Here is a 24,761-nt window from a genome sequence, read left to right as displayed (position 1 = left end):
GCTGGATGGCATCACTGACTCGATGGACATGAGTCTGAGTGAACTCCGGGAGTTGGTGATGGACAGGGAGGCCTGGCATGCTGAGATTCATGGGGTCACAAAGAGTCGGACATGACTGAGCGACTGAACTGAACTGACGGCAGAAACCGGCACAATATTATAAAACAATTATCCTCCAATTAAAATAAATAATTGTTTTAAAAAGAAAGCAGACTCTCAGATGAGGACATCTGTGTCTTACCCTTCACTTCTTTCTGTCTAAAAAATCCAGTTCTCAGAGATTTCCTCTCTGCCTTCACCTGTCACCTTCCGTGGTGTTCAGGGAGCTCACAGATTTGAGTGGCCCATCTCCACAAGATTACCATCAAATGATTCAGACCTTCCAAGTCATTGTATTGGCAGTTTTTCGGGAAAGGATAAACCAAGCCAGAGGTGGTCGAAAATGTATTTATTTTTCTTCAAATGATCTTTGTTTCAAGCAATAAATAAAAACAGACATGTTGACTTTTCTAAAAAAAAAAAAACAACAACAACAAAAATTCCCCTAAACTATATACATCCTACAGAAATACAAGCATATCAAATGTAGAAATGACATCACTCTGAAAGATGGGGCTATTTACAGAAATTACAAGTATTGCATTGCTGTCTTGAAGAAGCCTCTTTCTGGCATGACTCATAAGCTCTAAGGGAGAGCAGGGTCCTCTTCAAAGAGGTGGCACTCTCCATCCTTTGTTTTTTTTCCGACTGCACCATGCAACATGTGGGATCTTAGTTCCCTGACCAGGGATCGAACCCACACCCCCTGCATTAGAAGCACGGGGCTGGACTGCTAGTGAAGTCCCTCTCCGTACTTCTTGATAAACAAACTTGCAAAGAAGAGCACTGACAGCCAGAGACGTTCTTCAGTTCCTTATCAACCACAGATCAGCTTTCAAGGGGCGTGAAAAGGGACCTCGTCTAGGTCTTAGGTCCCATGAGCTCCTGACAGAACCCATATTGTCCCTCAGCAGAGCTGGGGCCACACAGGGCCAGGGACAACTGTCTGCTGTGGTTTCTGCCACACAAGCCAGCTCTGTGTTATTAAGCCCCGGCCTCCAACAGCACCTTGCCATCCAGAAGGCTAAGTTTCCCAAACTCAGTTATGCAAGGACAGCACTTGGGGAGCTTTGAAACCTACTGATGCCCAGGTCCCTCCTCCAGAATTCCTGGTGTACCTCGTCTGGGCTAACGGGCAGCCAAGGCAAACCCCTACTTTACCAACAAACGCTGGTGGCCAAACTCTGATCTCACGGCTCCCTCCCCTCACATTGAAATTACCCATCCCACCTCCCTCTGCCCATCTTCCCAAGGATTTTGGATTTTTTTCTCATACAGAATCAGAATCAACTCTAGAATCAGGCTAGAATGGACATCTGAGGAAAACGGCCTCAGAGGCCAAGACTAAGGGTGGGAGCTCCCTGCCACCAGCTCACAGGTGGCTTCAGTATAACACTGCCTGGGGGTGGGGGGGCTCCACCCACACCCTGGAGTCACAAAGACACTGGAGGGAACAGCAGCATTCTCCAGTCTCTATACATGATCCAGTGAGTCAACAGCACAGGTCACCATGGATCAAAGTGGCAAAGCTTTCTGACTGCGACAGAAATTGCATGTCACCAGAAATCACTTCATGGGAGAGACACCTGTTGAAACCCAGTGGCTGTTTGGAGGGACCTCGTGATGCCGTCTTCATTAGAGCTCTTTCTTGCAAGTCATCAAAGAGGCTTCTGATGGTAAAAGTAGACAGTGACCCCAAATCCCCGATTCCAATCAAGCCCATTTCCTATTTGATTTCTAAGGGTTTGGGGACTCACACTGTTATCAAGTACAAAGAAAATGGCTTTATAAATAGTGGTTTGACACTGCAACACGAGACTTGAATTGGAAAGCAGGGAAGAGACCCAGTCGGGGCGGGTCCTGGGCTCTGACTGTCTGGGCAGCTGGAATCCGGGAGTCTGGGAAAGCACGATACACAGATTTTGGCAAATGTACACTCATTCTGTAAAAAGTTAATCTGTTCTAAGCTACTTTCCCTCCCCCTTCAAGCAGTCCCTCCTGCGGACCTGTCTGTCTGTGGGAACCCACACTTTTCCAGCAGAGGAGCCCATTCGACCGCAATCCATCACAAAACATGAAGCAACTTCCAGGAATCAAGGAAGACAAGGAACGTCCAGCTGAGCTCTCTCAGTAGGCCCAGTGTCATGAGCCCGACCCCTCCACGTCTTCAGGAGGGGTTCAGCCAAGCAGCTCCCAGGAAAGGAGGAGGCCTTGGGCTTTTCTAAAAACAGGAAGTGGGAGCTCTGGCCACACCCAAGACAGGGCTTGACAAAGGTAAGACAAATGATGCCAGGTTCATGTTCATGGAAGGAAACGTGAGGAACCTAGTCCTGTCTGGGACGTGGGGACAGAAGGAGCATTCCGACACTATGCTGACATCGAGGCTTGAAGTTATTAATGGGTGAGCAGCACTTTGATCCTCAGAGGGCAAAAACAACCCCAAAAAGCAAAACCTAAAGCATGCTCTCACTTCTAGACAAGTTTGGAATTACTGCTAACCTGGCACTGGGTAACAACACTTCCACAATACTATAAGTTAAATAACCCGTGGTTAGTTCCCTCCTCCCTCCCCCCAAGCCCAACCCACCTGCTCCTTGTTCCAAAAGCCACTCCTCTATTTGGAAAGGCCCCCTGAAAACGGCATTATCTCAAGAAAGGATTCTACTCTGGCACTCTAATGCCCATCCAGAAACCAGCTTCCCCGCAAAGAGTCTGCCTGACTCCTCACTCACGCTGTCTTGCTGTCCTAATCTTCCACAAGACCTCCACTGGGGTGTCCAGGCCCTTCTTTTTATTCACCTATTCACTTTACAGATATCCACCTACACTAGGAATCTTTTAAGATCACAAGAATTTGTTGGCATACTTCATTCCAAGCAAACCCCCTAAAATTAAAATCTCTGATTTAGGCAAAAAGAAGAAAAAAAATTGGTGCTTCCACTTCCCTTTCGGGTCTATCTCTTATTAGCTGGGTTCCCCAAGGACCTTGGCAAATGATTTGCTGCAGGAAAATCTGAACTGCACCCAATTTTAATTTTAGGAGCACCTTAAACGATATGGCATTTATCACAGATGATATATAAGTTCTCGGGCAGGTCTAGGAGAAAAACGCTTCCACCGCCAAACTGAGTTACTGATCATCCGAAACGGTTGTATGGTTGCGGTTTCAAATAGCTTCGGTGGTCCATGTGCCCAAGAACCAACTTCAAAGATAGTCTCCAGTCGATATTCAAGGATGCGCTATATGCGGATGTACACACCCACAGATTCTGGTATCCGCGATGGAAGGAGGGGGTGCTGGAACCAATCTCCCACAGATACCCAGGGTCAACACTAACAACGCCCTCCCTTCCCTTTCTCCTCCTCCCACCCTGCCCCCTTCCCAGCGGTAGCAAATGCAGGCTGATCGTCATGCCATCTCGAACACACCACCTCACTGCATTGACGTCTGCACGCTGCTGTGCTCCGCCGGTCCACACCAACATCAATATATTCTAAAGACACGGTCCCTAGACTTTGTGTACTTACATACTCTGAGGAAATTCTCAATAAATACTTTTATTTATTATTAAGCATAAGTATTCACCTGTTGATGGCGAGTTAAAAAGGAAAACCATGTCCTAAAAGATTTCTTTAAAAAAAAAAAAAAAAAAATTCCTGTAACTACAACAAACAAAAGGACCAAGCACACAGAAGCAGGCACTTCTGGTCAACTTGTTTTCCGCCCTTTGCCTCCCCTCCACCCCCCTCCCCCTAATAAAACCGGGAGAGCACATTTGCCAGGATCTGTGGGTTTCCTAACTTCAAGCCTTACTGCTTAAAAAAAAAAAAAATGAGGTAAGAAATTCCTATCTGAAAACTAAAACTGACACACAAACCAAGCCCCAGGTCTTCCCTGCCTGCCGAGGACGCCGTTATTGCTCTAAGTTGGAGTGTTTTGTTTGCGTTTAAATATGTATTCGAGGTCCTTATTGCCATTCTAGCTGGCCCCACGGTCGGCCAGAGAGATGGATGGAAGGAGCTTGGTTGCCAGGCCCCCTGCGGGTCAGTCCGGACCTGCTACCGGGCCACAGGGCCCCACCCAACGTGGGCTGGTGTAGGGGTGGGGGGGCGTTCCGAGGATTCTAACAGCTGGGGGAGGTGGTGATGGGGCTGTGCAGGTAGGGCAGGCTGCTGGGGGCCGGGTGCACCCCCACAGAGACCGGGAAGCTGAAGACGAACTGCGACGTGGGCGTGGGGGTGGCCTTGCCCCGCTCGCGCAGGGGCCCCGAGGGGCTGGCGGCCTCCACCGCGCAGGACGTGGCCAGCACCTGCGACTCGAACTGCAGCAGCTGCCCCATGAAGCTGAAGTTGGGCGAGATGATGCTCCGCCGCTGCTTGACGAACTCGAAGGCCTCCTCCAGCCGCACGCGCTTCTTCATCATCAGGTAGGCCAGGCAGATGGTGGCCGAGCGGGAGATGCCAGCCTGGCAGTGCACGAGCACGCGCCCGCGGCAGTCCTTCACCGCATCTGGGGCAGAGAGCCACGAGCCCGTTAGTGTCCCCAAGTCCCCGTCCTTCCCACGGGCGGAACAAGGGCGCTGGGGGGAGGATCTGATAAGCATTGGTCGGAGCCCTTCCTCTGAACCACAGAAGGAACAGCCCTCTGAGGCTGACGCCGGGAGAGAGGAAACCCACAGGGCCAGGGAGTGCCGTCGGTTCTAGGCTGTTTTGGAGACTTAACCATACAAATGTGCCAGGCTTAGGAAATACACATGCTAAAGCCAAGGGTCAGCACACACGGAGGGATTTTCATTTGCAGGAGAACAATGACCCAGTTCTCTCTGTGTCTTCCTCCCCACCCCTAAGTCTCATCTGCTTGGCAGGTGGGACATCCAAGGCAAAAGTTCTTGGCTCTATCAGCTACCAATGCCTGCGGTTTGTGTAAGTCCATCTTCATACCCCTGGGCGACTCAACACCCCAAGGGTCAGCCTTCCTACTGAGAAAGAGGGAAAATAGGCACCCTCTGGCAGGGCCCTTTCTAAGTCCCTCCTTCAACACTCCAGCTCTAAGTGGTTCCCTCTTCCCTCGCTTCCTGTCTCTGCCAGCCTTGCACCCAGCGCCCCATCCCTGAACCCAGCGCCCCGGCCAGGGCCAGCCTACCAATGTACTCGATGGCCTCCATGAACCAGGAACTGATGTCGGCCTTGTGATTGTCCTCCACCGGGATACACTTGTACTGATAGTGTCCTTCGAAGTGGTTCGGGCAGTCGGAGGAGACATTCAGCAAGGCCGTGATGCCCAGGGCATCCAGCATGTCCCTGCGGGCCGCGTGATAGGCACTGCCGAGGTAGAGGAAGGGCAGGATCTCCACCGGACCCCCCTGCAGAAGGGGATAACAAAGGGGCCCCCCCCAAACATCGTAACTGTAAGACAGCGGGCAGAGGGCTGGGGTGGTGGGATGGGGAAAGGGGAGCCAGTCTGGGGCGGGGCAGGGGGGATGCTGTCACGGGCCCTGGGAAGATGGCCTGTGGACACAGCCCCTCCAGGTCTCCCCGTGTCCTGCTGGGGCTCCGGGAGGGAGTGATGCGCTCAGTGGTACCTCTCTGGCCTTGATGCTGGGCCCCCCTCTCTGGTTCAAGCAGCCCACCTCCCCCCCACAACCAATGAAGCGGAAGACGCAACGCTGGCCTTGTTTCATATTTTGTGATGTGAGGAGCTTACACCTGCTACCACTAAGCTACTTGCTGCAGGTCAAAAACAGACGCCACAGCAACCTCAAAGACAAGAGGAGGGATCCTGGCAAAAGGAGGTTATGTTGGCTTTGCTAATGACATGATTCTGAGGCGGATCAACACAAGTGATGTGGGATTTGCGGAGCAGAGTTGCGGGACCCCATCAATTTACTCCATCTCTGTGTAAAGCAGAGGGCTGGAAGGGGCGTGCTCGTAAGAATCACAGTGGCATGAGCTGGTTTTCTTAGAAGGGCTGGTTGTCCACTGATGTTCACTTAGCATTTACGATTAGCTTGTATGGGGGGCGGACAGCTCTGACTGTTGTGAGCCAGGGCTGGGGTCTCAGCTTCCTACAGAGCAGCCCACACACTTCTGGGCTCCTTGCTTGTCTGCACATAACTCTGGGAGAGAAGTCAGGGACTTATGTCTTTACATTCTTTTTTTATGTAAGGGTAATGAGAGAAGAAGGGGAAGAATTTCAAAGGAATAATGGATTCCACCTAAGGTCACATCCCAACCCTCAGGGTTCATCAATTCACCCAGCATTGAGGCCCTGAGTCCTGAGCCTCTCCAAGCAGAAGTCTGATCTCAGCCCGCACCTGGTCATGCAGTGGGGTTCCACAGGAGCTGCAGCTCAGGTCCAAGGACTCCGCTGTGCTTGGGGGCACAGCAGGTGGGATGGCTGCCAGAGCCTTGGTCTTCGAACAGAATTCTGGGTACTCGGAGGAGAACCTCTCATAGCCACCTGTAAAGGAGAAAGATGCTCGGGTTAATGGGGTCACTGAACAACCAGGAAACCAAACCGGGGGAGATCTTGAACCCTACCCTTCATAGAGGAGAGCTGTTGGGAAGCTAGGGCTGGTTGCACCTACATTGGCCACTGGGTGGCGCTGTGGGCCCAGAGATAATGGTTAAGGAGCCCTTCTTCCAGAGATGGGAAGACTGCCTTGGGGAAGAATGCATCCTAAAAGCTGGAAAAAAGCTTTAGGGACAAGACTTCGGTTTAGAATGCAGATACACAAAGGAGGATGTGCAGGGGGAGATGAAGAAGGAATGCTTTCTTTACAGTGATGACAAAGAAAGAGGGAAGAGCCACTAGGGGTTTCCATGAGGCCACAATTGAGTCCTGGGACCCTCAAAGATGTCTGTCATCCCCCAACTCCAGCTCTTCTTTTAGGGAGGTTCTCTAGTGTGGGAGAGAATAAAAAAACTATTATCCTGGCACCAGACCTTCTGGACCTCAGCAACAGAACAGATGCCAATCACACAGCCTCATGAACAGCTGTTCCATCAACAAGGGGACAAAACGAGAGGAAACGGGCTTAAATCTAAACAAATCCCTCTTGCCTCATCCAGGTTTGGGGCACGGGAGGATTTCCTGACCTGACAGTTGCTAAGCCCTGGAATGGTTCTCTGCGGAATCATCTTCCGGGGAAGGAAGGTCGTTTAAGTAAAAGGAGACAAATGGCCAACTTCTGTGGAGTACCATTAGTGCCATTCAGGCAAAGGCGGCTGGGCAGGGGTGGGCAGAGACGCAGGAGGAGGCGGGCAGGGAAACACACCAAGAAGAGATAGTCAGCCTGTGTCTCTGATTTTCTTGTGCACTCTGGGACTTTGCTTTGTGGGAAACTTACCATCTATTATTGTCAAGGTTTGGCCCTGCTTGGGTCTTTTTGTTTTTGTTTTTTTTTTAATTTTTTGTTGTTGGTTTTTGTTTTGATGTGGACCATTTCTGGAGTCTTGACTGGATGTGTGTGGGGGGCGTCCCAGGTGGCACAGTGGTAAAGAATCTGTCTGCAGTGCAGGAGATGCACGCAGGTTCAGTCCCTGGGTCAGGAAGATCCCCTGCAGGAGGGCATGGCAACCCACTCCAGTATTCTCGCCTGGAGAGTCCCATGGATGGAGGAGCCTGGCGGCTACAGTCCACGGCGTCACAAAGAGTCGAACACGACTGAGTATGCGTGCACTGCTTCCGTTTTGTGTTTTGGCTTCTTAGCCCTGAGGCAGGTGGGATCTCAGCTCCCCAATCAGGGGGATCACACCTGCGCCCCCTGCATTGGAAGGTGAAGTCTCAACCCCTGGACCAACAGGGAAGTCCCCCTGCTTGTATTTTTATTTTGCAGTTTCTATTGGACCAAAAATAGATTATAAATGAACTCAGCAGGGTCTGCAGGTTGTGGAACAACCACTCAACGGATGGTCACATAAGCAGCTGGCCCATTACACCTTTATGACTAAGTGATGGGGGGCTGCTATTGCTCTCTATCCCGACCATTCAAAGCAGTTTTCCAACATGTGACGGTTAGTCAGTTCCTTGCCCTGAATCCCAACCATTGACACTACCGCTTCGGAGAGGAAAGAAAATGATCGTTTGCCACATCATAAGGCTTCCAGAAACAGGGCAGACATTTTTTCCTCTCTGAGCAGGAGGCTCCTGGTTTCCCTCCCCCAGGCTATAAATGGCCATTTCTCTGGTCACAGGCCCTCGCACCGCTGAGTCATAATGACCAGCCTCCCTGGAGGGAAAACCTGCTGGAGGGCCCAGTCCTGCCCTCTTCAGAGGTGCTAGTGGCCTGAGTGGACTTCTTGTCAGAAGCAGCCCTCCCTTTCGCCTATAAACCTGCCAGCGCTTCCGCCCCCAACACAGGCTATGAGCAATGAAAGCCGGCAAGTGCCTTTAGCTGAAGCCCCTGGGATGGGCCTCTGGGATGGAAACTTCGGGAAATGCTGCCCTTTGGAGAAAGTAAAAGGAGAATTGGTCCATCCCCAAACCGATGTTGACCGTCTATATGAAACACCATCACTTGCTCCTCTGTACTTCTAGAGGATCTGAAAAACTGAGTGAAAGGATCTGTGTGTTTATTACATAATTTGAACATTAAAATACATCTCAAAGAGATACAAGACGTTGAGGGGTGCCCTCCCAAAAGCTCATCACCTGGACGGGCAGGCCAGCAAAGTCACAGGAGGGTCAGGGCGAGGCTCCAAGGTCATAGAGAACCAGTAGCCCTTAGGGCTGAAGGAGCCAAGGAGCCTCAGTGGTAGAAAGAACGTTCTTCCCGTTGCTGAGAAGGCACGGACCAGGGCATCAGACGGAAGGGAAAAAGCCTTGCCTTTGCAGTCAGATGCACAGCTCTGAGTTGAAATGCCAGCCCTGTGAATGAATCATAGGCTGTGCAGCCTGGAGACATCACTGAACCTCTCGGAGCCTCCTCCTTATTTGTAAAATGTAATGAAACTTCCAGGCCGGGAGTCTCTGGTGGGGACTGACTGGAACAGCCAGCGTGCGCTGTGCCTGGCCCCAGGGAGACACTCAATGAACGTTTCCTTCTTCGGTACCTAAGGGGACTCCAGCTTCACTCACAACTTCTCACACTCAGGACAGCTTTCTCCTCCTGGGCTTTCCTTCTTTTTTCCAGTGGGCATCTGGAGAGCTGGTAGTTAGGCAGCAGAAGAACAGGTACCAGGCACTTCCTGCGTCCCACGTCCCCTGCCCAGTCAAGGACATCTGCTACCTCCAGGGCTGACCATCAATCAATCCCCAGGGAGCAGCAGAACCCTGGAGGGGTCCCCAGCCTGCAGCTGACCCTGGGGGTGTGGCAGGTGTGGGGGATGGGGGAGGGCACAGGCGGGCCCAGAGACCAGACCAGGCTTGAAAGGGGGGGCTATCTGTCATCTCCCCAAGGCTGCATGTAACAGGACAGAGAGATAGCAGTGGTCAGGAAAAGGCACCATTACAACGAAGCGGCAAAATGATTACCGAAAAGTTCTTTCGCTCTGGAGACAGAAGCAAAGGGAGGGTGGCGTCCCTGACATGGGATCAACGGAAAGGATTTCCCTCCGGAGCCATCATTAGCTTTGGGGGGATCTGTGGCTGGTAGTTATGAGGGGCATCAGCAAAGGACCTCCTTCTGGGGCCCAGGAGCTGCAGTCAGGCCAGGACCTCAGATGAGTAGAACACACCCTTGTGGGGTCGGGAGCTCCCGAGTGATGCAGTGCAGACACAGGAGTGCAGGTCAGGGGCCATTCAGTCCACACCCCACAAGATCACACTCCGATCCAGGTTAATAAAAATGACAGACCCTCTTAAAAGGAAATGTTCATTATGTGTCAGGCTCTTCCCACCCTGGTATCCAACCAGCAGCCCTGGAAGAAGGCGTGCTGAGCCCCAATTTAACAGAAGAGAAAACTGAATTGCATGGTGGCCCCCATGTAAGGGCATTCAGCCCACAGCTGCTGCTGCTGCTGCTAAATCGTTTCAGTCATGTCCAACTCTGTGCGACCCCACAGACGGCAGCCCACCAGGCTCCCCGTCCCTGGGAGTCTCCACGCAAGAACACTGGAGTGGGTTGCCATTTCCTTCTCCAATGCATGAAAAGTGAAAAGTGAAAGTGAAGTCGCTCAGTTGTGTCCGACTCAGCGAATCCACGGACTGCAGCCCACCAGGCACTTCCATCCATGGGATTTTCCAGGCAAGAGTACTGGAGTGGAGTACTGCCTTCTCCAGAAGGGGCCTCAAAGTCACTTGGACCCTGGTCATCAGGAGCCCATCCTGGTGCTTCCCCACTGCTGCTTCTCCAGTGGCCCTTCTCTCAGGGACCACCCTCCATCACTCTAGGAAAGAATTTTGATGCAGAAATAGAAAGAATGTGAACAGGGCACTGCTGATATTTCACTGGACTCAGCTTCTCTCTGATGTTTTTCAAACTCCAGGTAGTTATAAAGGAGTCGTGGCCAGCATCTTTTTTTAATTTAATGAAACAGAATAAAAACAACTTGGAGGCACTGCATTTATAGAGGGTGTAATTTCATGGCACTCTGGTTTCACAGTGATGGTCCCCATCACAGGGACTCCCCTGGCACTTAAAGGCACTTGCTGGCTCTTCTTCTCCCAGACTGTACACGGCACGTGCTGCAGTGGGGCACGAGCCCAGTACAGGGCGACAGACACCTGGCCCGGGCGTGAGCTGTTGCAGGACACCACTCATGTCTTACATCTCTTGGGGGGAAGTGTATTTCAAGAGCTCAAATTACGTAATAAACACATGGATCATTTCACTTTTAAAAAAAAGCTCCTCTAGAAGTATATAGAGTAGCCCTATACTAGGTCCTGATGGAAACGAAAATCAGTTTCTTATGGTGGGTGGCGGGGAAGAAGACTGTTCCCAGCCTCTCTCCTCAGTGCCTGCCTCCCCAGCTCACATCTGTGCAGGTACCATAGCCATGACCCTTTCAGCAAGAGCAAGATTGACTTGTATTTTTTTATCTTTGACCACATCCTGCAGCATGCAGGATCTTAGTTCCCCGACCAGGGATAGAACCTGTGCTGCTTGTACTGGGAGTGCACAGTCTTAGCCACTGGACCACCAGGGAAGTCCCAAGAGCTAGATTTAGATCTCCAAGCTTTATCCAGAACTCATAAGAGGGAAGGTTTATTGCCACTGTAGACACGGTGGGGTGGGATGGGAGAGCGTCTATCCTGTGGCCTTGGAGCTATGCAGGACGGGGGGGTAGGCAGACGGGTGCAGAGGAGCCCCAGCTCTGACTGTGGGAGCTGGAAGAGACACATCCCCTCCTAAGCCCCGTTTTCCACCCTCAGAATGCAAGGATTCCAGACGCTATCTTGAAGTTCCAACATTCTGTGCTCCTGAATGGTCATGAACTGACTACCAACTGACAGCAGGTATACTTCCATCAGACCTGTGTATTTCCACCTTCTGAACACAATCTCACAACACATTTGTGCCAGTGAATTCCCACCATTTTTTTTTTTTTCGTACGTCCTGTCGCATGTAATTCGGTAGCAGATAGGCTGACTAATTTTGACCTGTTTTTCCCGTGTTCTTATTTAATAATATACCTTCTAGCCTTAAAGCTCTCATTTTCTCATCTTAATTTTAAAACTGGAGCGTCTGGGGGGGCGGGGCAGAAAGGACTATAATTTTCTACCCAACTTCCTTGAGGAATAACTACGCCTACGGTTCAACTCTGTGTTCTTCTCGTCTTCTCACACAGACAGCGAGGCAGTTTTCAAAGTTGACAGAAACCGTGAAACTGGCTGCCCCCTGCTCATGCAGGTGGGGCGGGGGAGATGTGTGAGAAGTCCTTTGAAAGGGCAGGCTGCTGTGGTACCCGTCACCTCGCCGTAATAGGACTCTTAACGGGGTCTGTGACGGGAAGGACAGCCTCTTGGTGGTGACGATGGTCGCAGATCTTAACGTGGCTGCCACTTTTTCCCTGTTACTCTCTTTGCACTCACATATCAACCTGTTCACAAACAGGGCTCATGGTCTTGCTGTCCTGGGACATCTTATCAATATCAAACACTGCCCAGCAGGCAAAGTCTGGGGACATCTGAAGGTCCTTTGGCTTTGAGAATTTCCAAGACTTCCGGTTTACATGTATGGGCTCCTCACCTCCGAGTTACCGGCCGAGACCTCTGGGTCCTGGGTCTGCTACCTCTGGTGTCCCGGGCAGCTGGCTGGACACGCGAGGTCACACTCTAGGCTGGATCTCGCTTGCAGCCCCTCCAGGTACTTCTCTGCCATCTGCTCCCTTCAGCAATCTGGCTTCCGTCTAGTCTTCATTTCTTCCTCCCCAACTTCCTCTTTGTTAAACGGGAACTGCCTTCCAGGAAGGAACCCAGCTATCTGGTTTCGGATGTTCTGATTTTTTTTAAGGAATTCCTTGGCTCTTTAAAAAGGTCACCCTTTCTCCTCTCTGAGTTCTCTGTGGGCCTACCTTTCCTGTAAGCATCCAAGACAAGCCCAAGGGAGCCGATATGGACTTCCTGACAATCAGGCTGTCACTCTCAGTCAACACCTACTGGAACCATCCAGTGCAGATGATGCAAAGAGTAGTGACTTTGCCTAATTCTTTATAATTCTTTAAAGTCTCACACTCTGGGTTAGGAATTTCCCTTAAGGCCTACCTTTATTTTTATGTTTGTAATTCTAACAGTTCTCCGCTGTCATGGGTATATCGTGTCCTGTTTGCAAGGAGAAAAGCCAGTCCTTTTGCCTTTGGGTGAAAGAGCTGCCCTTAGCATCCCCCAGGACTCTGCCGTTTGGTGCCACTGACCTGGAAATGAGGATGGGCAGGGCAGATGGACACAGAAAGAGAAAAGATGGAACACAGCCACCTGACCTCTGCCCACAGCTCTCAGGATGGGCCTTAGTCGCTGTTCACACGGAAGCTATCACGTCAGGTCTCTATGATCAGGCTTGGGGACCATCGAGTATGAGACTTCCAACTTGGAAGGAGAAGCTGGAGTATATTGATCTTCCCAATTTCTCAAAACAGCTCCAGGACGGCTTTTCAATCAGAACTTGAGTAAGAACTGACAAAGGTCACAGGCTGAGAAGAACTTTAGATAGAAGAAAAAGTAAGATAATGTTTTTATACCTGAAATCTTCTGTGTAACAGACTGATCTCTTATTGGGGGGATGTGGGAAGTAAAGAATGACATCTATTAAGGTAAGAAAAATGCTCTTTTTGTCTTTCTCTACTGGGGGGAGGGGGTCTAAAACCCTAAACCAAGGATCTATGAAAGAAAGAGAAAGGGATTTCAAAAGAGATGTGTACTATAATTAAATCTGAAAAGCTGAAATCTCTAAACTGTCCCAAAATGCCTTACAGGGTTTTCAATAAAATGAGTTTTACCCCAGTGGGAAGATTAACTAGCCAAAGGACCAGAAAATGTAGTGATTTGGGTTACTGCTTTTAGCAAACCTTGGGTATTATTAGGAATTGTAAAGGCCAGCTAGCATTGCCTTAATCTTAAGTAAAGCTATGAATTCTTGCCTGTGGTATTAGTTATTAACTACCTGTAATATATAACCAACTGCCCTTCAAAGTGGCATAAATAGAAAAATCATCTGTTTAAACACAGTTAATTGGTAAAAGTCCATAGCTTGTGACCAGGAAGGGTAATAGAACCTCTAAAAATATCCGGCTGTTTTTACTGTCCCCCCAGGATGGCAGATATCAACAGTTTTCCACGGCTTAATGTCTGACCACTTTTACTCCACACCCACCACCACACATGAATGGTTGCACAGAAGGCCCCACTGCCTGCAAAATAAAGGAACAAACTGGGGGGGGCGGGGGGGGGAATCATCCAAATTACCCAACACCTAATCAATTCAGGTATTTACTAAAGATAAATCTAAGGGTCTTGTCTCCTCCCGTTTCCCTTTAGTTTCCTGCCCCCAGGGCCTCCTGCGAGGAACCCACGTTTCCTGCTGTTTCGCTGGCTTCTGCACTGTCCGCCCCCAGGCGCACCTCCCCGCAGCGCCAAGGGAGCCCATTTCCTTCTGCCCTTACTGGGGGATTCCTTTGGAAGGGAAGGCAAGGAGAAGAAAGAGGAACTGTGTGAAGACTGCCTCTGTTTAGCACCTAAATGAAAACAGGCTGAGCTGAATAGAATTTGAACCAGTTAACCTCAAAGATGTTCTATCACCACTGCAGAACAAGCTGGAAGGAGATACCCTCCCTCCCCACACTGTGTGAATTTTAGGCGGCGGTTGCGTCCAAAGGCAGGCTCCCTTTGCTTAGAAAGACCCAGCTGAACCTCTCCTGGCCCCTCCCGGGAGGGCCTATGAAGAGAAGTTGGACCCCACACCCAGGCCATGACCCTCCCCACCTCAGAGGATGCGGTCTGGGAGAGGCAGCGAGCGGTCCGCCCCTGCGCGCGCCGGGTCAGGCAACAGGAGGCAGTGCAGGCCTCAGGAGGAAACAGCCCTTAAGCACTCCTTTTCCTTCGGCCAGGCACCTCGCCAACCGCCAGGGGACTGCCGACCCTACAGACTAGCATTTGCCTCGCGCCGGCGGCCGGCCCGCGGGGCGGCTCTCGGTACAGATCTGGCTCCGGGCTCTCCCGGCGGGATTAGGGGGAACCAGGCAGGTGCCGTGAGCCCGAGGAGGGAACCTTAAAAATCTGCTTCTCTCTCCAAGAGCGAGGCCTAAGTGCGCGCCCGGAAACCCTAGGGCGGTCCTCTCTGGATTTCTTCCAGGAAAAAAGGAAAACAAAACGAACCCAGACGCCACGTGCGTCCGCTCTGCCTCGAGAAGGGTCCCGGGTTCGGAAGCCGAGCAGGCAGGCGTGCTATCGGGGTCCAAATCCAGAGCGATCGAGGTGAGCACAGCTCGGAGAACACAGCGGCCAGCCCTTGCCACTCGAAGGGGCTTTCGTCCCAGAGAAATTTCTCTCACTGTCCCTACGTGCGCCAGCACCACGCAGAGGAGGACGAGCGGTGTGCTCAACCTCGGGGACCCCATCCCCGCTCTCCACCCGGTCCGGGACCACTGGGCTCCCGGCACACCTCGGCGCCCGGGGCCCCTAGGCCCCTGCGCCCAGGTCGCCTCGCTAAGCGCCTGGTCCTTCCGGTGCAAGGCCCTTCCTGGCACTTTCCCTTAAAGCGCTGGGAGGAGAAGGGAGGAACGCTGGGCCCAATCAGAGGTGCCAAAGGCCGCCCTCGCAAAGAAAGAAAAATCAGCAAAATCGCCTTAGTGGTTCAACCAAAGGTCAACAGCAGCATTTCCCCAGCAGCTGACAGGTCAAATGGCCAGGAAACAACTGCCGAGAACAAAGCCCCCCGCTGTTCACAGGGGCCAGCCCGACCCGCCGGCACCGAGCCGTGTGGTCCTGCCTTTTGGAAGGGGCGGTGGGGAGAGGTTTCCGCCGCCGCGCCTCCCGCCCCATCTCCCTTCCTCTCCGGTGAGCGGGTCCGGAGAGGAAGGGCAGGAGGGAGGGGGTCGGGGGCGCCGGCAGGGAAAGGGGCGGCCCTTTGATGGCTGGGGTTCGAAACGCCTCCCTCGGGTCCTGGGGCGGCCAGGACCCGCAGCGGGCTAAGGAATGCGCGGAATGCGGCGCGGGTGGAAGGGGCGCAGCGCCGCAGGGCCCCAGCGACTCGCCCGCTCCCGGCCTGGCCGGGCAGGTGCGGCCGGCGCCCGGGTCCTTCCAGGTACTTGGGTAGCCCTAGGCCCTTTCGGAGTTTCCGACTTGCAGATTAGTAAGATCTCCCCTTCCCGAGAGTTTCGCACTTAAGCACGCGCCGCCATCTGAGAGTCTTGAGTCTGAACAAAAGGTCGTTACTTCTCGGCTGCCTTCATTTAAGAGGCCCCGTCCCGCTTGGCGACCCCGGCAAATACTCGGACCTCCCGCCTCCGTCTCCGGAGCCTAGGTCTAGCCCGAGGCGGGAGAGGTTGGCCACCCTTCCTGGTGGAGCTCGGAGTTGGGCGGCACAACCAAGCCCGCAAGCTGACCCTCGTTTTTGCATTTATGAACGGTTGATTTCCAGCAGGAGCCGCAGAACCGATCGCACCCCAGCGCGCACCCTCCTTCCCTCTCTTCCCCACGTCTTGGAATCTCGTAATCGGATTCGGTGCGGGACCCGGCCATGCCAAACCAACAGGCCTAACCTGTCCCCCACCTCCCGCGTAGTGAGTGGCACTTGAGAGCGCTTCCCTGGACTCGAAGGTGGAAAAGCTGCTGAGTAGCTTCTCCCGCAAGGCCAGACCGTTGGTGTAAACAAATGCAGAATCGCCGGGAAGGGTCCGGAAATGCAGGTGACTGAGCCCTCACCATCTCTGAGGACTTTAGGAGCTCGCGCTTGCACACAAATGCACAGAAGCCTTGCACACCAGCGCGCACACAAATACGCACAAAGAAGCGTTCAGGGGGCATCCCGCAGCCACGAGTCACCCGCAGGCACCTCTTCTCCTGTCCACTAACGCGCAGGCCGCCCAGCCCCGCCGCACCGACCCTCCAGCTCGCGCCCGGCGCCCGCGTTTACCTTTCAGCAGGCAGATGTCTGTGCGCTCGGCGTTGCGACGCAGCGCCTGCACCACCAACGACACGGTGCTGTCCTCACGGAGGCTCTCGGCGCGCGGGCTGCGCTCGTCGTAGACGATGACGGCGGAGTAGAGGCCGGAGCGCAGGCGGGCGCGCACCTCCTCCTCGGCGGGCAGGATCTGCTCCAGGCTCACGGAGCCCTTGGCCCGCCGCCGCACAATGGTGTTGCAGCGCACGTTGACCGAGCCTCGGATGTAGCCCGCGCTGTGCGCCAGGAACGGTCTGCAGTCCAGCAGCAGGCACTTGCCGCCGCTCAGCAGCCCCAGGGCGCCGTGGCTGCCGCTACCGCCCGCGCCGCCGCCGTTCTCGTCCCGGTTCATCAGCCTTTTGAGCACGCTGCAGTCCATCTCCCGCAGCTCGTCCACCGTCACCATGGTCGCCGGGAACCGCGTCTGTTGGACACCCGAGGATGCGAGGGACTCCCGGGCGAGCTGGGCTCCAGGAAGGGGTGAGCGGGGGGCTACGAAAGGGCGCGCGCGAGCAAAAGCGGCCGCAAACTTGGCCCCTAGGGGCTTTCACTGGCGAACCTCTTCTCCCGGGTTCCCCTTTCTCCCGCAGCTTCTCGGTTACATAGCAGTCCGGGCGGCCTCGGGCGCCGGGCAGCAAGATGCCAAGGGGGAGGTGGCAGTGGAGTGGAGTGTGTTTACGGGAGAGGTACGAGGGCTCCCTTCTGTTGTTGCCTGTATTGTATTTCGCCCGTTGCGCTGCCGTTCCGGCCGCGGTTCCCCCGCGAACTGCCGGAGCTCCGCGCTCTGCCCCAGCCAGAGTTTCCTCTCCTCGGCGTATAGATTTATTAATGCTCCTCGACTCTCCCCCGGGAGGGGGCAGATGCATTACTACCTCGCGAGGCTCCGCCTCTTTCCATTCTGGGCCGCGAGCCCTGCCCCGCCCCCCGCGCCCGCTCCCCGCCCCCTGGCGGCTCCCCCCGCCCCTCCGGCCCCACCTCCTCCGCACGCCCCAGCGAGTGAATGGAGTGCCGGCCGCTAGCTCCTGGTCACGGGGACGCGACGTCACAAAGAGCGGAGTAAACAGGGCGCGCGGCGGTCGCCGCCAGGCCCATTCATAAAACCGAGACCTAGAGGAAAAGGGAGGAGGCCTCCGACCCGCAGGCGAGCGGCTGCGCCGGGACTTTGTGAATGGAGCGTGGCGGCGCCTCTACCCTGCCTCCGCTAGCGTCCAGCCCGACCCGAGTTGCCTTGCAGCCACTGCACCCTCGCCTCAGTGGCGGCGGCGATGATCCGCGGAAAAAAATCGCCAGCCGAGCTGGCCTAGCGGAGGGCCGGACTCGGTTTTGAGCTTTCATCCCGGTTTACCTCCGCGCTTCCCCCTTGCCAACCCCGCAGGTGGGCCCCTAGTACCCAAGGGGACTGGGAAACGCCGCATAGCAGCCGGCCCTGCCAGGCCCTCCTCGCCCCAGCCTTACGGAGCGCGTTTGGCCCGCCAGGCGTTTTTGGTTGTTTTTTTTTTTTTCAATTGCAGTTCCTCAGACTTTAGCTTCTGCCTTAACCTGATCGATTTTCATCTTAAGGAATTAAATCAGTTTTATAGCTTCCCGAGGAACGTGGGCAAACCCGAATCCAGAAGATGAAAGAGAAAGCCCTCGCGCCCCGAAGCCCTGTAATAGGAGTGAAGTGTTGAGTTTGTTGCTTTATGACCCAGAGGGAGACATTAATTGGATCCGGAATGTTGTTCCCAAGGAGGAAGGCGGAGTGCCACTCCCTTCCACGCTTCCTAAAGATGTTTATTTAACCCTGATGGGGAGGGGCTGGGGGGGGGGGGGGAACAGACATTTTCGGCTTTTGGAAAAGTCCTAACGCCTCTCGTACTCGTGTGAATTGTCTCTCAGGAAATGACAATTAGGGTCCACATTTGGTGCGAAACTAGACCCCGAGAAATTGACGGGTAAAGAATTTAATACGTCCCAGGGCCGATTCGGGTTTCTTTGCGTCCCTCTTTCTCGGTCCGGTCTCATTTTCCCCGCCCCCGCTTCTACTTATGCATTTAATTTCCCAGAGGGCACTTTTGGCAGGGGGTGCGTGCGCGCAGCGGTGGGGGACACGACAGAAGCCAAAAATGATGCGTCCGACATCTTGCCAAGTCTTGTTAGTGAGAATTAACCACCGAGCAGGGAATTACGGGACTCGCTCGGGGCCCCGGTGGCAGTGGGATCGAGTCTTCTGTTCCTGGCTGGCGGAGGCGACAAGGGTCGGTGAACCCGCTCCCTCCCCCGACTCTGCCTTCCGCTCCGCCTTTGTTCCCAGTGGAGCGGCTCTCCGGGGCTGTAGACTCCGGGCCCCAGGGCCACCCCTTCAGTCCCCAGCCCGGCCTCGGCGGCGGCCTCCACCTCCGAAATCTACAGCCCTCGATCCCCTCCCGCTGCGTCCGGGCTCCCAGACCCCAGGCCCAAGCTGAGTGCCCCAAAATAGCTCTGCGATGTACTGGTCCCGTCTCTATTTAGAATTTACTATTTTATTCATCGTGGACTTGGGGGGAGGCGGCACTAATTTTAATTGTTTAAGCCACTACTTTATTTATTCTGACTACTCAGTTTCGGGTTCCCCTCGACCTTTGGCGAACGAGGAGCGGCCACCACTGAGGAGCCAGTGAGGCCGCGGGGCGCTCTGGAGGGGAGGTCAGCGGTCAAAGGTTTGCTGCTTGGCTTCTCCGCTGGGAAAGGGACTGTATTCCCTCCCAAGGCTTTTGTCCGGTTTTTCGCGTGCTGAGGTGGTCGTGAGGCTCTGTGTAAAGACTCGCTTTCCCTGGCACACCAGGAGCTCGCCCTTTCCAAGGAGCCCCCCGCGCGCCCACCTTCCCCGGCTTTCCCGGGACGCTCTTGGGCAGCACTGGAATCCGCTTCCAGAAAAACGCCGATGCCTTTAACAAGGACTTCAGCTGGACATCTCGGAAGAGCCTCTCAGTCGGAGGCAGGTCCGGGCGAACTGCACACGTGTCGCAAGAGCTGGGGGACGTCCCCCGGCGGCACGGCCGGGCTCCGCTAGCCTTTGTCTGGCATAAGCCGGGGGCGCCTCCGCGTCCGCCTGACCCCCTGCCCGGCCCTCACGTGGCCCGTAAATAACAGGTCTGGAGGCAGGAAAATGCCCACCGAACAAAGACTTGCTTTCTGCACCTGATGGTAATCCATGGTGGCAAAGCCCGTAAATCCCGCAGGCAATTCACACGGAAGGGGGCGTGGGCGGGCGCGTGTGAGTGTGTCTCTGTGTCCACGTGTGCCCGCCCGCGCCTGCGCGCCCGCAACCTGGAGGCGAGCCGCAGCATCCAATTCAAGTACTTAAGCCAAGATCCTTTTGCATTACCAACGCGAATGCCTGATATTTGAAAAAAGACTGGGAAAAAAAAAAAAAATCCTTTCCCTTCAAGTCAGGAATTAGCTTTCGGTTATGTGAAATTCAGCCAGCAAGATTTAAATTTTGTTTTTATCCGGGTTCTCTGTAAGCACCCTAGATAATTTTTTTAATTTTTGGTATTATAAGTGTGTGGGTCATGTGCTACCCAAATAAATACAATGTAAGGGATCCTCGATCCTGGCTATAGAGGTGATAGAACTTGTCTCCAGTGAGTATGCAGGCGGGGCCAGAGGTGTTGGGTGGGGGGGAACCTTAATCAGTTTACAGGAGAACCTCGTGAAACAGCTTGTCTCCAAGATCTTGGAGAAAACAAAGGCATTTGGAAGGAAGACACTGAATGTCATTTCAAAGTTAATTTGATTAAGGAAGGCATTTCTGCTGGAGCTGGAATGGGATTGCCCACAGAGAGATATTTTATTTATACTCAGCAGGAAACCTCGGGGTGAAAATACTTTAAACATTCACTGTGACATGTAAATCCAACTTCTCTTTCATCAGATAGTCCTCAGACCGACCTTATTAGTCACTGTTAGGCCGGGCAAAACCGTTGTTCTTGTTTAAAAACATTTCTTTCCAATTAGGAAGTTGTGTGATCTGGGAATTTAAAGCCCAGAGCAGGATCCCCTGAGAGGACTATCTATGGCTTCTATTCTGGTTTTGATGGCAACCTCTTGACTCACTGCGCTGTCTCCAAGTGCCTGAATAAAGCTTGCCTGAAAAATCACTAATGAATTAAAGTGGTGATGAAAAGCAGAGTTCTGTGGATTCCTCTTTACTGAGTGGATCCCTCTCACCTTGCTTATCACTCTTAAGTGGAACAGGAGTGGTCCTTTTGACATTGAGCTGTTGGCTAGGTTTCTAAGATCAGCTGATTGGGGAGCTTCCACCCTAGTAATGAGAATGCTCACAAGAACTGAGAGGCTGTTTCATGCTCCTCAAGGGAAGAAGTCTGTATATACTGTGTGTTCTTAGGTAACAGGTATAGATGAATTGAAGAATGTCTTGTCCTTTCCTGCCCACCTCTGCTCATCAAGTCAGGACTGAAAAGCCTTCAGTGTTGAGTGAGAATGAACATCGCCAAACAGCCTCAAAAGCAACCTGAAGGCTTTTTTTAGTCCTGACTTTGTCATAGATTTGTTCAGTAACCTCCATTTATTTTTCTAGCCACACTACTGTAGCACTTGCTGATGATTTAAAGTGCTAGGTCTCTAATCCAGGGTCTCTGCAGAAAGGTTTTAATACATTGCCTCCCCCCATACTTTATTTTAAAAACAATTCAATCTAGGCTATGCCAGCATCTAGCTTAGTGATCTTGGGCAAGATAATCTCCCTGGAGTTCAGTTTCTTCATCTGCAAAATGAAGAGTTTGGGCATGATTGATTTGTCAGAGCCAGTTCATTTCCACCCCTGTGTGATTCTGAGCTGGAGAGCTCTCTGCCAGCCTGAAATAACCACCTTCTTTCTCTCAAAGCCAGGCACTCTGAAATCCACAAGTCACAGCACAGTCTCTGCCTCCTTCCTGTCCCTCATTTGCTTAACGCTGGTAATTTTAATTTATATGTTAAGTCAAGTGCTAATGTCCCAAGCTTCTTATCAAAACTTCAAGTTTTGAAAATCAAATTTTGAAAGCAAGTACTCCACATAGGAGATAAAAAGTGGGCTCAGATTTTTGGGGGGGTTCACTCCAGCTGTGAATATTTTCATATTCATTTATTAGACACACGTGTTAAACTCAGTGGGGGAAACAAACTTGTCTCAAACACTGTGCCTTCAAAGAGTTTATGATCTATTTGGTTTAGTCAGGGTGTGATTGTCACGGTTTGTTACTGCGGGGCAGGATCAAATATCTTCAGGGAAGAACAAACACAATGTCAAGGGGATTCAGAAAAGAAAGGGGTTGAAATGTTTTGTGAAATCCATAGGGAAATGGAAGAAAAAGGCCATCATGAATAAAATGAATTTCATCTATGTAGATGTTATCCTTGATTTCTCTTGGTTGGTTCCTATTCTTTTCTTTTTTTTCAAGCTTTTATTCCACCTCTGACATTCATTCTGTCCTTGTGACTTGTGTCTTTTCCTTTCATCTGTTAACTTCTCTCTTCCCCAGTGGGTTTGCCTGCTGAAAATAGATGAGCCCTTGGTCTGAAGCTGCAAGGGAGCCAAGATGATGCAAAGGTTCTGTAGAAAATCTCTGCCGTGGACAGAGTCCACGGCCAGTGAGCTGACCCAGATGTAAGGTGACCCAAGTGTGGGCCCGACTCTTCAGCAAATCAATTTTCTACATCTTAATTTTACCATCTGTAGAAGTAGGGAAAATAATGTACTTTTTACTTTTCTCAGGACAGCAAAATATCTAAATCACTTTCCCAGGAATCCTGCTGTGAACTTCTTTTCCAAACCAAATATTGGCATGCTGCTACTGCTGCTGCTAAGTTGCGTCAGTCGTGTCCGACTCTGTGCGACCCCATAGACGGCAGCCCAACAGGCGCCTCTGTCCCTGGGATTCTCCAGGCAAAAACACTAGAGTGGGTTGCCATTTCCTTCTCCGATGCATGCAAGTGAAAAGTGAAAGTGAAGTCGCTCAGTCGTGTCTGACTCTTAGCGACCCCATGGACTGCAGCCTACCAGGCTCCTCCGTCCATGGGATTCTCCAGGCAAGAGTACTGGAGTGGGTTGCCAGTGCCTTCTCCAAAATATTGGCATAAGTGGTCAGAAAAGATTATTGGAATTGTGAGATTATATATATATATATATATATATATAAAATTTTAAATTTCTTACCAAGAATTAAGCATTAAATCACATTTATGTATTTTCTAAATTTTTTTTGAAAGCAATAAAACAACCCTAAATTAAGACTATCACAGGAAACCTGAGACTTGGTGGCATTATTTCTTCACTGGTGAAACAGTGTGTGCTCAGTCACTTTAGTCATGTCTGACTCTTTGCTACCCCATAGACTGTAGTCTACCAGACTCATCTGTCCATGGGATTTTCCAGGCAAGAATACTGGAGCAGGTTGCCATTCCTCCTGCAGGAAATCTTCCCAACCCAGGGATCGAACCTGCGTCTTCTGAGGCTTCTGTACTGGCAGGCAGGTTCTTTACCATCAAGCCACCTAGAAAGCCCCACTGGTGAAACAGTAGAGGAAACAAAATTTATAGAAGACCCCTGTCATGCCACCTGTTTTCTATCATAGCCCCTTGTCATCATTATCCACTGAAGTCTCCATAATCATTCTGCAGAGGGTCCCGGATGCAATCCTTCCTGCCCAATAATGTAACAAAGGGAGTGTGTGTCCTACCTTTCAGATGGTTTAGCTATACTTTGCTTCCACATTTTGGCCTAATTCAAGTCTTTTTGCGTAATGGTTGGTTCATTCTCTTCTTAACTGTATAGAAGAGACCAAATATCTTCCCTCAACTCGCTTAGCTTTATACCTGGAGCAAATTAAACTGACAAAGACAGGCTGTGCACGTGTGTGCACTCAGTCACTTCAGTCATATCTGACTCTTCATGACTCTATGGACTGTAGCCCTTTAGGCTCTTCTGTCCATGGGATTCTCTAGACAAGAATACTGGAGCAGGTTCCCATGCCCTCATCCAGGGGAATCTTCCCGACCCAGGGATCAAACCTAAGTCTCTTATGTCTCCTGCCTTGGCAGGTGGGTTCTTTGCCACTAGCGCCACCTGGGAACCACCCCTCCCTACCAAAGTCAGGCTATCAGGAGAAAAAGCATACAATTTTAGTTGATGTTAATATATACATATACTTTTTTTTTTTAACATGCACAAGGGATTCACAGAAAAGAAACCCAAAGAAGTGGTTAGACTTGGATGCTTATATGCCATTTTAACAAAGAGCAATAAGTTGCGAAAGCAAAAGTTGCTCAGTTGTGTCCAACTCTTTGTGACCCCATGGAATTCCAGTCCATGGAATTCTCCAGGCCAGAATACTGGAGTGGGTAGCTGATCCCTTCTCCAGGGGATCTTCCCAACCCAGGGATCAAACCCAGGTCTCCCTCATTGCAGGTAGACTCTTTACCACCTGAGTCACCAGCGAAGCCCAAAATTACTGGAGTGAGTAGCCTATCCCTTCTCCAGGGGATCTTCCCGACCCAGGAATTGAACCAGGGTCTCCTGCATTCCAGGTGGATTCATTACCAACTGAGCTATCAGGGAAGCCCTGATAAATTGTAGAGGAGCAATTAGACAGAGAAAAGAGAAGTTGAGCTTCTAGGGCTGATAAATTATGGAAAGGTGGTTAGGAAATAAGTGGGGGAAATAATGGTAGATTAGGGTTATTTAAGACTTCCCTTGTGGCTCAGCTGGTAAAGAATCCACCTGCAATTCGGGAGATCGGGGTTCAATTCCTGGGTTGGGTAGATCCCCTGGAGAAGGCTACCCACTCCAGTATGCTGGCCTGGAGAATTCCATGGACTGTACAGCCCATGGGGTCACAAAGAGTCGGACACAACTGAGTGACTTTCACTTTCAGGGTTATTTAGTGAGGTTTTATTTGCGCAGACTCATCTAGGTACCGTATCTGTCTCTGGTGACAAGGGTCATTCTCCTCCCCCTGAGCAGGAGAAGGAGGCACCTACATGGGGGTGGTTGGGGGGAGTGGTGGGCGGTGGAATTCATGCCCTGCTTCTAGGCAGATGGGAAGTAGGGAGGCAGAGAGCTCTTTTCACATCTGTTTCTCAGTTGCCTTTAGCTGACAATAG

General features: G+C 52.0%; 1 protein-coding gene across 2 annotated transcripts; it reads right to left on the bottom strand.

Moving 5' to 3' along the window:
• Window positions 1–3,641: 3,641 nt before the first annotated feature.
• Window positions 3,642–17,487, bottom strand: DUSP4 (dual specificity phosphatase 4). Of its 2 annotated transcripts, none has more exons than XM_045164394.1 (4): window positions 16,611–17,487; window positions 6,354–6,559; window positions 5,243–5,462; window positions 3,642–4,609 (listed from the first exon to the last, which is right to left on the bottom strand). In XM_045164394.1, the coding sequence occupies exons 1-4, from the start codon at window positions 17,041–17,043 to the stop codon at window positions 4,224–4,226; spliced, it is 1,245 nt and encodes a 414-aa protein (XP_045020329.1). In that variant the 5' UTR covers window positions 17,044–17,487; the 3' UTR covers window positions 3,642–4,223. The 2 variants fall into 2 exon arrangements, with proteins under 2 accessions (XP_045020329.1, XP_045020339.1); XM_045164404.1 differs by having other exon boundaries at window positions 6,414–6,559; window positions 16,611–17,486.
• Window positions 17,488–24,761: the final 7,274 nt, after the last annotated feature.

Source organism: Bubalus bubalis, chromosome 1, assembly GCF_019923935.1.
Source record: "Bubalus bubalis isolate 160015118507 breed Murrah chromosome 1, NDDB_SH_1, whole genome shotgun sequence".
In the NCBI taxonomy this organism is placed as follows: Eukaryota; Metazoa; Chordata; class Mammalia; order Artiodactyla; family Bovidae; genus Bubalus; species Bubalus bubalis.
This window is presented reverse-complemented; position numbering and strand designations above follow the sequence as displayed.

Excerpts from the sequence above, each read along its gene's own strand:
- DUSP4 (XM_045164394.1), bottom strand. The coding sequence starts at position 17,043 with ATGGTGACGGTGGACGAGCTGCGGGAGATGGACTGCAGCGTGCTCAAA. Across the intron at positions 6,560-16,610 it reads AGACATCTGCCTGCTGAAAG|GTGGCTATGAGAGGTTCTCC; the intron begins GTAAACGCGGGC and ends TCTCCTTTACAG. Across the intron at positions 4,610-5,242 it reads GGAGGCCATCGAGTACATTG|ATGCGGTGAAGGACTGCCGC; the intron begins GTAGGCTGGCCC and ends TCTCTGCCCCAG.